General features: G+C 43.9%; 1 protein-coding gene across 5 annotated transcripts in view; it reads left to right on the forward strand.

The window, feature by feature from the left end:
* The window catches only part of LOC133583126 (synaptotagmin-2-like), a 57,807-nt gene extending 47,972 nt beyond the window's left edge, over positions 1-9,835 (forward strand). For all 5 annotated transcript variants that reach the window (XM_061937279.1, XM_061937256.1, XM_061937272.2 and 2 more), the window contains 5 exons: positions 4,633-4,800; positions 5,418-5,585; positions 5,727-5,844; positions 5,938-6,071; positions 9,370-9,835. In XM_061937279.1, the coding sequence (XP_061793263.1) occupies positions 4,633-4,800; positions 5,418-5,585; positions 5,727-5,844; positions 5,938-6,071; positions 9,370-9,585 (804 nt within the window). In that variant the 3' untranslated portion in view covers positions 9,586-9,835. The remainder of the gene's footprint in view (positions 1-4,632; positions 4,801-5,417; positions 5,586-5,726; positions 5,845-5,937; positions 6,072-9,369) is intronic.
* Positions 9,836-13,116: the final 3,281 nt, after the last annotated feature.

The raw sequence follows: 13,116 nt of genomic DNA on the forward strand, positions 1-13,116 counted from the left end.
TTTTTGGTAGGTGAATGTTCAATTGTAGTCAGCAAAAAGCTGCATGTTTTAACTCCGTCATTAAATTATACAGGTGAAACTCATAAAAATTGAACATGGTGTAAAAATCCACGTATTCGAGCAATTCAACTTCAAATGTGAAACTAATATGTGATATTAACTCGTTACATTCAAACTGAAATATGTCAATTTGTCATCATTAAAAAAAAAAATTCTGATATTTTCAATTTGTGGTTTTTATAAGCCATAATCATCAAATAATATCAAAATATATATCTTAAGTTGCATGTTATGAGCCCATGTCATATACTAGTTTCACTTTGTAAATGTAATAAACGAACCTCTGCACCATGTCATAAAGTGTTGGGTTTCACCTGTTTACTTCAGAGCAGTCAGTGTGCAGCTTGTATGTTCAACACAGACATTGTAGTGGACATAGTCGTCATGTTCTTGTGACCATCGTCATCTAGCACGCTCTTAAACCCCTTGGACACGGAATTTAGCAGCAGTGCACCGGTTGCTACTCGGATCTTCTTCCACCTCAGTGGTGGAGCTGATAGATTCAAGGAACTTTATTGTCCTTGGGCTCCTCCATTTTCCAGATCTGAACCAAGTTGAGTACTTGGACACGCACACTGGGTTTCTGCTCACGTTTGTTCTGGTAGTCAGAAGATCTTTACACTGCAGATTACACAGGAAGTGTCCCACCTGCGTTTTGCGTACACAATGTTGGTCTTCTTCGATAAGAAAGGAGTTAGCGCCACGGAGCACGGAGGGAGTCAACATAAACAGAAGTCCCTTTCACAATACTTCTTAAAAGCCAAAGATTATTTTCATTTCTTTTTTGGTCCAGGTTAAGATCCACAACTCAGTAAAAACGGGTTTTGCTTTTGGATCACAAACACCCTCACCAGGTCTCCTGGTTTACATACCCAAACTCCCTGGAGCTCCTGGTTTACATACCCAACCTCCCCGGAGCTCCTGGTTTACATACCCAACCTCCCCGGAGCTCCTGGTTTACATACCCAAACTTCCCGGAGCTCCTGGTGAACATACCCAAACTCCCCAGAGCTCCTGGTTTACATACCCAACCTCCCCGGAGCTCCTGGTTTACATACCCAAACTCCCCGGAGCTCCTGGTGAACATACCCAAACTCCCCGGAGCTCTTGCTGAACATAACCAAACTCCCCGGGTCTCCTGGTTTACATACCCAAACTCCCTGGAGGGCCTGGTTTACATACCCACCCTCCCCGGGTCTCCTGGTTTACATACCCAACCTCCCCAGGACTCCTGATTTGCATACCCAACCTTACCGGGTCTCCTGCTTTACATACCCAATGTCCCCGGGTCCCCTGGTTTACATACCCAACCTCACCAGGTCTCCTGGTTTACGTACCCAACCTCACCAAGCCTCCTGGTTTACATACCCACCCTCCCCGGGTCCGCTGGTTTACATACCCACCCTCCCCGGGTCTCCTGGTTTACATACCCTACCTCCCCGGGACTCCTGGTTTACGTACCCAGCCTTACCGGGTGTCCTGGTTTACATACCCACCCTCCCCGGGTCCCCTGGTTTACATACCCAACCTCCCCGGGACTCCTGAATTACAAACCCAACCTTACCGGGTCTCCTTGTTTACATACCAAACGTCCTCGGAGCTCCTGGTTTACATACCCAACCTCACCGGAGCTCCTGGTTTACATACCCAACCTCCCCGGAGCTCCCGGTTTACATACCCAAACTCCCCGGAGCTCCCGGTTTACATACCCAAACTCCCCGGAGCTCCCGGTGAACATACCCAAACTCCCCGGAGCTCCTGGTTTACATACCCAACCTCCCCAGGTCTCCTGGTTTACATACCCAACCTCCCCGGGTCTCCTGGCTTACGTACCCACCCTCCCCAGGTCTCCTGGTTTACATACCCAACCTCCCCTGGTCTCCTGGTTTACATAACCAACCTCCCCGGGTCTCCTGGTTTACATACCCAACTTCACTGGTTCTCCTGGTTTACGTACCCACCCTGCGTTTTGCGTATACGAAAAAACTTTGTTGGTCTTCTTCGATAAGAAACGAGTTAGCATCAGGGAGCATTGTCGCTACCTGAGGGAGTCAACATAAACAAAATTCCCCTTCAGAATACCTCGTAAAAGCCAGAGATTATTTTCATTTATTTTTTTGTCCAAGCTAAGATCCACAATTCAGTGAAAACGGGTTTTGCTCTCGCATCGCAACTTACTGATTTAGACATGAATAATTGTTAGGTCATGTTTGGTGAGTAATAAACTCTACTGCGATACGGACTGTACACTGACTCCTCTAAAGTATTTCCAGTATTCTGAAGGTTGCAATTGTTTTCACCACCAAACATGTGATTGATGGGGACAAGACTAAGGATAGATTAGATTTTTCCACTTTCACTTCCGATTTGGTTCTTTATCAATTTTCTTATCTATTCTTGTTTGTAAAAAAAGAGGACAAAAAGGTGGATTAGCATCATTTTAGTTTAGTTGAAGCTAACATGACCTTACAAAGCCAACAGAGGTCTTAAGAGGCACATACCTTACTTTACTTACTTATTCATTTTCAAAACTTTTAGGAATCTTTGCCAGGAATCTCAAAAAAGTTGATTTTTTTAAATTTTCTTTACAATGTTAAACTAATCTAAGAAATAAGCTCATAAAAACTCTAAGCTATGATCATCAAAAATATAATAAATACATGCTGGACATATTTGCATGTCGTGAGTTAATATCACATATTAGTTTCACTTTTGTAGTTGAATTGTTGACATGAATGGACTCTTACACCATATTCTAATTTGATGAGTTCCACCTGTATAATGGAAATGACTGAGTGAAAATGTGGTTGAAGAAAAATATGCAACTTTTCTCTGACTATAATTGAGCATTCACCTACCGAAAAGCAGGAGCACTGTGGCAAATGTGTGCAAGCTTTTGACTACAAACTTAGTCACTGCTGGCTGACATTGGTCTAGCAGCAGACGTGACCTGGACCGAGTACTTACTGCCCGCCTTGGAGCCAGTCAGAGTCTGTCTCTGCTCATGTTTATCTTTAAATGAGAAGACAATGTAACAAATAATGTTGCTAACATGCTAGGTGGTGTTAGTTAGCACCTGTTGTATTTACACCAGATTTAGTAACATGTGATATTAACTCATTACATGCTAAATGAGATATTTTTATCTATTATGTTTTTGATGATTATGGCTTACAGCTTATTAAACCCTATCAATGTTGAAACTCTCATAAAATGTGGGGTTTTAAAAAGTGTAAGCCCTAACCGTCAAAAGAGAAAGTCTTGACATATCTCACTTTGCATGTAATGAGTTAATATCACATGTTAGTTTCACTTTTGAAGTTGAATTGTTGACATGAGTGGATTTTAGAGGAGATTCTATTTTTGGTTGTTCCACCTGTTTAATGAAATGTGGTTGAAGGAACACATGCAACTTTTCTCTGACTACAATTGAACATTCCCTTACCGAAAATCAGGAGCACTGTGGCATATGAGTGCAAGCTTTTGACCACAAACTTAGTCACTGTCTCTGCTCATGTTCATCTTTGAATGAGAAGACAATGTAACAAATAATGTTGCTAACATGCTAGGTGGTGTTAGTTAGCACCTGTTGTATTTACACCAGACTTAGTAACATGTGATATTAACTCATTACATGCAAAATGAGATATTTTGATCTATTATGTGTTTGATGATTATGGCTTACAGCTTATTAAACCCTATCGATGTTGAAACTCTCATAAAATGTGGGGTTTTAAAAAGTGTAAGCCCTAACCGTCAAAATAATAGCAAAAGAGAAAGTATTGACATATCTCACTTTGCATGTAACGAGTTAATACCACATGTTAGTTTCACTTTTGAAGTTTGAATTGTTGACATTAATGGATTTTTAGAGGAGATTCTATTTTTGGTTGTTCCACCTGTTTAATGAAATGTGGTTGAAGGAACACATGCAACTTTTCTCTGACTACAATTGAACATTCCCTTACCGAAAATCAGGAGCACTGTGGCAAATGAGTGCAAGCTTTTGACCACAAACTTAGTCGCTGTCTCTGCCCATGTTCAACTTTAAATGAGAAGACATTCATTTTAATGTAACAAATAATGTTGCTAACATGCTAGGTGGTGTTAGTTTGTATAAACACCAGATGATGGGATGAGATGGGAGTGTTTCAAAGACATTCATGTATAATTATTGCATGTGTGTGTTCAAATGTTTCAGCATATTGCTCTTATGTGCTCCTCTGCATGAAATAGCAACCTTGCACTGATTACAAGTAGACATATTTTCTTGTCAAATAGAACCAAACATGTTGCTGTCTGATGTCACTAAAAGGAATCTTTTTTTAAAAATGGCAAGCGATTCCTAGGAATTTATTCACCGGGAACCGATTCTGAATAAGAAGCAGTTTTTGATCTCCATCCCTTATAAAGGACCTGTTGTTCCTCATCTTTGTGACATTGAAGGATATAATATAATATAATATAATACATGGACAGTCAGTCCAGACAAGTGTTTATTGATTGTGTCTGGAGAAGTAACCCTGACATGAATCTGAAGTTTTCAAACGCTTGCGTTTTCTCTGCACACAGCTCACCGTCGGCATCCTCCAAGCTGCAGACCTCATATCCATGGATTCAGGGGGAACCTCTGACCCGTACGTGAAAGTCCTGCTATTTCCTGACAAGAAGAAGAAGTATGACACCAAGGTCCACAAGAAAACTCTCAACCCAGTCTTCAACGAGACCTTTGTCTTCAAGGTGAGCCTGAGAAAAAGAGGGAGGAGATTCTGATTGTGATCCAAGCAGGATGTGTTATGTCAGGTTCCTGAGGCTGCAGAGCACTCGGCTCTTTCTTGTCTCAGCTAATAAGGCCTGCGGAGACTTGACAAATGTCTCCGGGTCGGAATGGAAGTTCTGCTTGTCTGCACATTTACTGCAGCTGTAGCGACTCTGGTTGTCCTCTGTGAGATGAAGATGTCTTCATTTCTTCATCTCACCATACGCTTCACTTCCAATATTTCTGTGTTCCAGAGCCGAGGGACAACCACTCAAATACTTTTGATCAATCAATTCATTTGACACACATTACATTGTTACAATTAAGAGTCGCAAGCTAACTTGAACTTCTTGTGTTGGATTTCTATGACAGCCTCTTTAGGCAGCAGACTAGGTGGGCCTGAAATAGTCGTACACAAAACTGGGACAATGGACGTAGGAATAAGCAGGGGGCTTATTCCTACGTCCATTGTCCCAGTTTTGTTAGCTAGATCCAATTTGGCACGATCAACAAATCAAAAATCATCAATACATTTAGCAAGAGGCTACATTGTGATCACCTGGTCTGAGAACAATACTTTTTCTGTATGTCACACTAGGTACCCTATGAGGAGCTCGGCGGGAAAACTTTGGTGATGTCCGTTTATGACTACGATCGCTTTTCGAAACATGACGTCATCGGCGAGGTGAAGATCCCCATGAACACCATCGACCTCGGGAGGCCCATTGAGGAGTGGCGGGATCTGGAGAGCGCCGACCAAGAGGAGGTGCTGAACCCTCACCTGCTCTGTTTCTAAGGCCCCATTGCAAAATGGCTATTCAAAGATCCTCTAAACGAAAGGAGTACTTTGCTGTTCTTAGGAATCTGCGTTATTCGTCATTCAACCGTGACCATTGTGTCTTTCCAGCCTGAGAAACTCGGGGACATCTGCATCTCCCTCCGCTACGTCCCCACTGCTGGTAAACTCACCGTTTGCATCCTGGAGGCCAAGAACCTGAAGAAGATGGATGCCTGTGGATTGTCCGGTAGGAGGAACACCTCACATTGAGACTATTACCGCTACAAATGCTAGCATAATTGGAACATGGACGGTTGCTAGCTGTGTTCTTTGTTGCAAGATCCCTATGTGAAGATCCAGCTGCTGCAGGGCGGTAAACGTCTGAAGAAGAAGAAGACCACAGTGAAGAAGAACACCCTCAATCCGTACTACAATGAATCCTTCAGCTTTGAAATACCACTGGAACAGATGCAGGTATGCGATACATGTCATCATCATTTGGTCTTCAAATTACAGGTTTAAAGAAAAACATACCAAGACCCTTCATGGGTACTTTTGCCGAGTGTCATTCTTAGAGCAAAGGTCACAAGGGAGAGAATCAATGGTAGGAAGGACTCCTTGGTGAGCTGTTACGGGCATGTCGAGCTGGGAGTAGATCTTGGGAAGTCCCAGGACATGCTGAGACTACAGTATGTCTCACGGGTGGGCTGGGAAAGCCTCGGGGCACTGGAGACAGGGATGTCTGGCTATCTACTTAGTACTTAGACTGTTTGGATGCAAATAAACTGACAGTAGGGCGTAGTCACTCAAGGCCATCCAGCTAGCATTCAAGTAACAGACCATTTACTTGTCTAGTTGTATTTTAGAGTCGTTTCAATTATTTCCATAGTGGAATGTTTCAGCTGTCAATCATTTCTTGCTCGAGGAGCAATTGCATTGATTAGACTTGACTCTTTGTGCTCTATTCAGATTATGAAAAGTGTCAGTTCTCATTCAGAATCTGCAAGGGGCAAATTGTATGAGTCATTCTATGACACAGCAAGTTTGCGTGTTTTCAAGTGTGTGAGTATGGAACTAGGCCCTTGACTACATCTTCCAATCATGGTACAAGTGCAACGGGACTTGGTACAACTGGCCTACTATGAGTACACACTTGGTGATACTGGACTGTTGACCTGGATAGAAGGGGACCCTGTTTTTGGGTTTTTTGCAAAATCCAGGAATAATGAGAAAATTAATCATATTTCTTAGCTGCTTAACAGTTGTTTCATGCTTCATCTTAAAGTGAACATCAATCAAAGTTTATTTATAGAGTCCTTAATCACAAGTGCCTCAAAGGGCTTGACAAAGCACAACGACGTACCCTGATCTGAACCCACTTTCGAGCAAGGAAAAACTTCCAAAAGCCCCAAATGGGGAAAAGAAGAACCCTTGGTCAGGGGCTGCAGATGTAGGGACCCCCTAGTGGGTAAAGTTATTGAATTATTACATTCATTGATGGTTTGAGAGTCCAGTCCATCTGGAAGCCAACAGAGGGTCCTAGGAGGTCTTCTTCCATGGAGGCATGTCAACAACGCAGAGACGTCACCAACTAATGCATAAAGACTGGTCCACCCCAGGTCACCACTTGGAACAGCTAGCTCGTCCTCAAGACTGGTACCTGTCCAGAGATTATCCGTGGCCGCCTGGTAACCTCTCAGTGCAAGAGAGCCCGGGCAGAGCACAAAATAAAATCGGCAGGTCAACTGGTATAAGAAGGGGTCTATTTAAAAGCTAGAGAATATAAATGAGTTTTAAGAAGGAACTTAAATGCTTCTACTGAGGTAACATCTCTAACTGTTGTCGAACATTCCAGTACTGGAGCCCCGAATAGGAAACGCTCTAGAGGCTGTATAGTTATGTTTTCTGAAGTGTTCCTGAGCCCATGTGGTGATATCCTTTACACACTGATGTCGCTTGTTGATGCAGTACAGCCTGAGGGATGGAAGGTCACGGGCTTAACTGCTTACGTGCAGTGATTTCTCCAGATTCTCTGAACCCTTTGATGATATTACGGACCGTAGATGGTGAAATCCCTAAATTCCTTGCAATAGCTGGTTGAGAAAGGTTTTTCTTAAACTGTTCAACAATTTGCTCACGCATTTGTTGACAAAGTTGTGACCCTCGCCCCATCCTTGTTTGTGAATTTCATGGAATCTACTTTTATACCCAATCATGGCACCCACCTGTTCCCAATTTGCCTGCTCACCTGTGGGATGTTCCAAATAAGTGTTTGATGAACATTCCTCAACTTTATCAGTATTTATTGCCACCTTTCCCAACTTCTTTGTCACGTGTTGCTGGCATCAAATTCTAAAGTTAATGATTATTTGCAAAAAAAAAATGTTCATGAGTTTGAACATCAAATATGTTGTCTTTGTAGCATATTCAACTGAATATGGGTTGAAAATGATTTGCAAATCATTGTATTCCGTTTATATTTACATCTAACACAATTTCCCAACTTATATGGAAACGGGGTTTGTATAGGTATATAAAGGTATATAAAGTATAGGTATATATATAGAAGGTATATAAAGGTATATAAAGTATAGGTATATATACAGGTATATAAAGTATAGGTATATATAGGTATAAAAAGGTATATACTATATAGGTGTATAGGTATATAAAGGTATATACAGTATAGGCGTGATATAGTCCAACTTTTTCGTACTAGTCAAGAGTCCAGCAGTCGCATTTTGTAGCAACTGCAATCTTTTAATGCTAGACATAGGGAGACATGAAAATAATAGGTTCTAGAACTCAAGAGGAGGTCTAAGAAACGCATGAATAATGATCTCAGCGTCACTAGGGGACAAAATGGGTCATGTTTTAGCGATATTACGGAGATGAAAGAAGGTTGTTGTAGTAACACTCTTAACATCATCTCTCTTCTTTGTTTGCTAACTTGCTTGCAACCTTTGAGACTTTCTTTCCCCAGCAGAGTCTAGTGCACTGGTGTGTGGGAGACCGGAAGAAGTCACACAGTATTTGTGTCAAGTTGTACCTTTGTGGAGAGCTTTGGGTCTAGCTCCATCCTATGTTGCTGATTGTATTGTACCATAGGTCCCGGCAAGGAATCTGCATTCTAAGAACTCCGGCTTATTAGTGATTCCCAGAGCCCAAAAAAAGTCTGCGGGCTATAGAGCGTTTTCTATTGGGGCTCCAGTACTCTGGAATGTTCTACCGGTAACTGTTAAAAATACTACCTCAGTAGAAGCATTTAAGTCCCATCTTAAAACTCATTTGAATACTGCAGCCTTTAAATAGCCCCCTTTTTTAGATCAGTTGATCTGCCGTCTCTCTTTTCTGCTCTTCCCCCCTCTCCTGCGTGGAGAGGTTAACGGATGACCACAGATGACGCGCTAGCTTTTCCAAGTCGGGACCCGGGAAGGACCACTCCTCTTTGCATCAGTTAGTGACGTCTCGGCACCCCGACTTGTCTCCATGCAAGAGGACTGGACTGGACTCTTACACTATTAACTAGATCCACTCCACATCCAGTGTACCCAGTCGCCCCCGTCCCCACATCTGCGGTCCCCTCCGAGGTTTCTCATTGTGCCTATTGCGTTGAGTTTTTTCTTGGCCTGATGTGGCATCTGAGCCGAGGATGTCCTTGTGGCTTGTGCAGCACTTTGAGACACTTGTGATTAAGGGCTATATAAATATACTTTGATTGATTGATTGATATTAGATAGAGGTGTCTGATCAGTGTTGGTGGTCCTTGCAGAAAATCCTCGTGGCAGTCACAGTGTTTGACTATGACAAGATCGGCAAGAACGACGCCATCGGCAAGATCTTTGTGGGCAGCAAGGCAAACGGCCTCGGTCTCAAGCACTGGTCCGACATGCTGACCAACCCGCGCCGCCCCATCGCCCAGTGGCATGCTTTACAGCCGGAGGAAGACATCGACGGTCAGCTGGCCTCCTTGGCAGCCAAGAAGTAACCCGGTCGCACCTTCTTACTGAAACATTGCATGACATAACCCAAGACCACTTTGCCAAAAAAACTGACTCAATAGAAAATCATCCTGTTGGACACACATGCTTACCGACAGACTGAATGGTGGACTTTTAAGTCTTTCTTTCCAGACTGAGCTCAGCTTTTAGTTTAGTCAAAAGAGCATGGTTCACCCCGCCTACTAACTACCCCCATAATAGGTGTGCTAAAACAACAGCAATAAAAAGCAATTTGGTTTGGTCTTTTTTCTTTTAAACAAAAACAAATAGCTTTAGAAATCCCGATTGTTTTTAGGTTTGTCTGTCTGCGCATTTAGTTCGATCAAGGTAGAGACTGAGAACTTCTTTGTTTTCAAAGAAACGTAGGCAGGGACGATTGTTGTGCCAACGACCGCATGGATGTAGAACCTTACGCACCCTAGACTGGGCACACACTCCAGACTGAGCCAGTAGTGAGACGAGTCACTCTTCAAGTGGTCGGACACACTGGTTCCTGATCACTCAACATACCCAAGTCTTGTTATTGAAGGCTCATACCAGGTTGACACCAGAAGGCGGTGCTTAGAGTGGACCAAGGTCCTTTCATACCTCAATTCTGGCAAATCCACCAATATGGAGACACAAACCCACCTTGGAACCAACCACTAGCTAGTTGAGCCCATCCCAGCAGCTTTGTTAAAAATCAAGCTTCACTACACATCTTAAAAGCTTAAAAACTACCCAGCAGTCAACTGTAGAAGTGGGATGTTGTCTAATCTTTTCAGTCATTTCTCAAAATGTGAGTGTAAATGCTAACTTTTAAGATGTGTAATGTAAAGTTAGCATTTATTTCCACGTTGGGAAGACTATGTCTCCCGGCTGGCCTGGTAACACCTCGGGATCCCCCGGCAGGAGCTGGACGAAGTGGTTGGGGAGTGGGAAGTCTGGGCTTTTCTGCTAAGGCTGCTGCCCCCGTGACTCGGATAAGCGGAAAAAAATGGATGTAAGTTAGCATTTAGCTAACATAGCTATGCTAATGTTGCTAACTTTTGTGTCCTCCTGTCCCGCTCCCTAAAGTTATGTTGTATGTGACAAACGACATCTGTTATGTTGGACAAGTGCAAAGTTAGCGTTTATTTATAAAAAGCAGGTAAAGATCGTCTGGAGCGTGGACCAACACAGCTCGTTAGCATTAAAGCTACGGACACACACGACACAGTGTGTTTGCAGGACTTTAAACTCTCGAAATTCCAGCGTCAAAGCTAGATTTTGGCCAATACACATTTCCATTTTAAGCACAAATAAAAATACAGCTCCACCACTTTAGTCACAGTTTTTGCACTTAGGAAACTTCTCCATGACTTTAGCTCCAGACGTCTTCTATTTGATATAGTCATTACTGCCACGAGTGGTGGAAAAGTGTATTACAACTGTGTACCAATACGACCCATACGGACGACAGCTAAGAAACCGAGTTTTGGTGCCCCTTCAGTACTTGCGCACGGTCATACCATGGGCCCTGGCCCTGTGGTTAAGAACACATTTAACGCCTGTTTTGGGCACTAGGGGTGCAAAGGGCTATAACAGGACGGGGCTAGGAAAGGAGGACAAAATACAATACGTAAGTGTGCCGACAAACATGAGTATGTAAACCAGGAGACCCAGGAGGGTGGGTTTGTAAACCAGGAGACCTGGGGAGGGTCGGGACCTAAACCAGGACAGCTGGGGAGGGTGGGTACATAAACCAGGAGACCCGGTGAGGTTGGGTACGTAAACCAGGAGACCCAGGGAGGGTGGGTATGTAAACCAGGAGACCCAGAAAGTGTGGTAATGTAAACCAGGAGACCTGGAGAGAGTGGGTACATAAACCAGGAGACCCGGGGTGGATGAGTATGTAAATCAGGAGACCCGGGGTGGATGGGAATGTAAATCAGGAGACCCGGCGAGGATGGGTACGTAAACCAGAAGACCCGGGATGGATAGGTACGTAAATCAGGAGACCCGGCGAGGATGGGTACGTAAACCAGAAGACCCGGGATGGATAGGTACGTAAATCAGGAGACCCGGCGAGGATGGGTACGTAAACCAGAAGACCCGGGATGCATAGGTACGTAAATCAGGAGACCTGGGGAGGGTGGGTATGTAAACCAGGAGACCTGGGGATGGTGGGTATGTAAACCAAGAGACCCGGGGAGGGTGGGTACGTAAACCAGGAGGCCTGGGGAGGGTGGGCTCTGTGACTGGCCAAAGGTTGGTGCAGGTTTCAAGTGCCGAAGGGCTGAGATTGGGTCTTTGTGTTAAGTTGTCAGCAGTCATCAGGCATGTAGCCAAATCTTCTATGAAACACACAACGTGACCACAATCAGGACTTTGTGGAACAGCAACAACTCACTGATGCAAGCCTTTCAAAATAAAAGTGTTGCCCAGTTTAAAGTGAGTCAGGTTCACTAACTGGAGACGTTCAAAACAAGAGCTTTCATTTTAGCGTTTACCAGTCTGGGTAAATGAAATCCTCTTTGGTAAAGGCGGTGAAGATGAGAACTCCCCAGGGACTAACCAAGCTGTGGAATGTAGCATGCCTCGCAGCTTCTCCCCGTCGTCATGGAAACGCTGTCCCATCATCCAAGCCAAAGAGCAGACTAGATGCTAACCTTCATCAAGAAGCAAAAGCCTTTTCCTCTCTTTCACGGCGGCCATGTTGGCGCCGGACTCCAGGACGTCAGACTCACTTGTGAATAGTCCAGCGCATGTGTGTACACCATCATGTAAATATCAGCACGCTATCTTCTTCTGTATCGGTCTTTGTGTGTACACCATCATGTAAATATCAGCACGCTATCTTCTTCTGTATCGGTCTTTGTGTGTACACCATCATGTAAATATCAGCACGCTATCTTCTTCTGTATCGGTCTTTGTGTGTACACCATCATGTAAATATCAGCACACTATCTTCTTCTGTATCGGTCTTTGTCTCCTCTCCTCTTTTGGATAATAAAACAGCTGGAGAAGAACTGTGAGGGTCTGTCTTTGTTGGGGACCTTACAGTACGAGCCCTCAAATATACATATATATATATAAAACTGAGGTTACTGTGGTGTTTCCGTTATACAGTGCTCAATACCGGGGTAGAGCAGAATATTCATTAGGTCAGGAAAAACACAGAGGCTATTTCATCCCTACAAGCCTGTTTTGCAGGTTTCCCTGCTCTTTAGTGGAGTTCTGGGCTTCTGACAGACCATTGCATCTTTCATCCAGTGCTGCACAGATGTTTCTGGATTCTGAGTCATGGGGAAGGCAAAATAATTGTCAAAGGATCTGCGAGAAAAGGTAATTGAACTGCATAAAACAGGAAATGGGCTCACCACTCATGGGAGGGGCCATAGAGGTCGAGTGCATTGTGAGCTGGGCGGAAGCCGAAGGCAGGGCACTTGGCGGTCCGATCCTCGGCTACATAAGCTAGCTCTTGGCACGTGGAACGTCACCTCGCTGGGGGGGAAGGAGCCTGAGCTTGTGCACGAGGTAGAGAAGTTCTGGCTGGA

This window comes from Nerophis lumbriciformis, linkage group LG03 (genome assembly GCF_033978685.3).
Source record: "Nerophis lumbriciformis linkage group LG03, RoL_Nlum_v2.1, whole genome shotgun sequence".
In the NCBI taxonomy this organism is placed as follows: Eukaryota; Metazoa; Chordata; class Actinopteri; order Syngnathiformes; family Syngnathidae; genus Nerophis; species Nerophis lumbriciformis.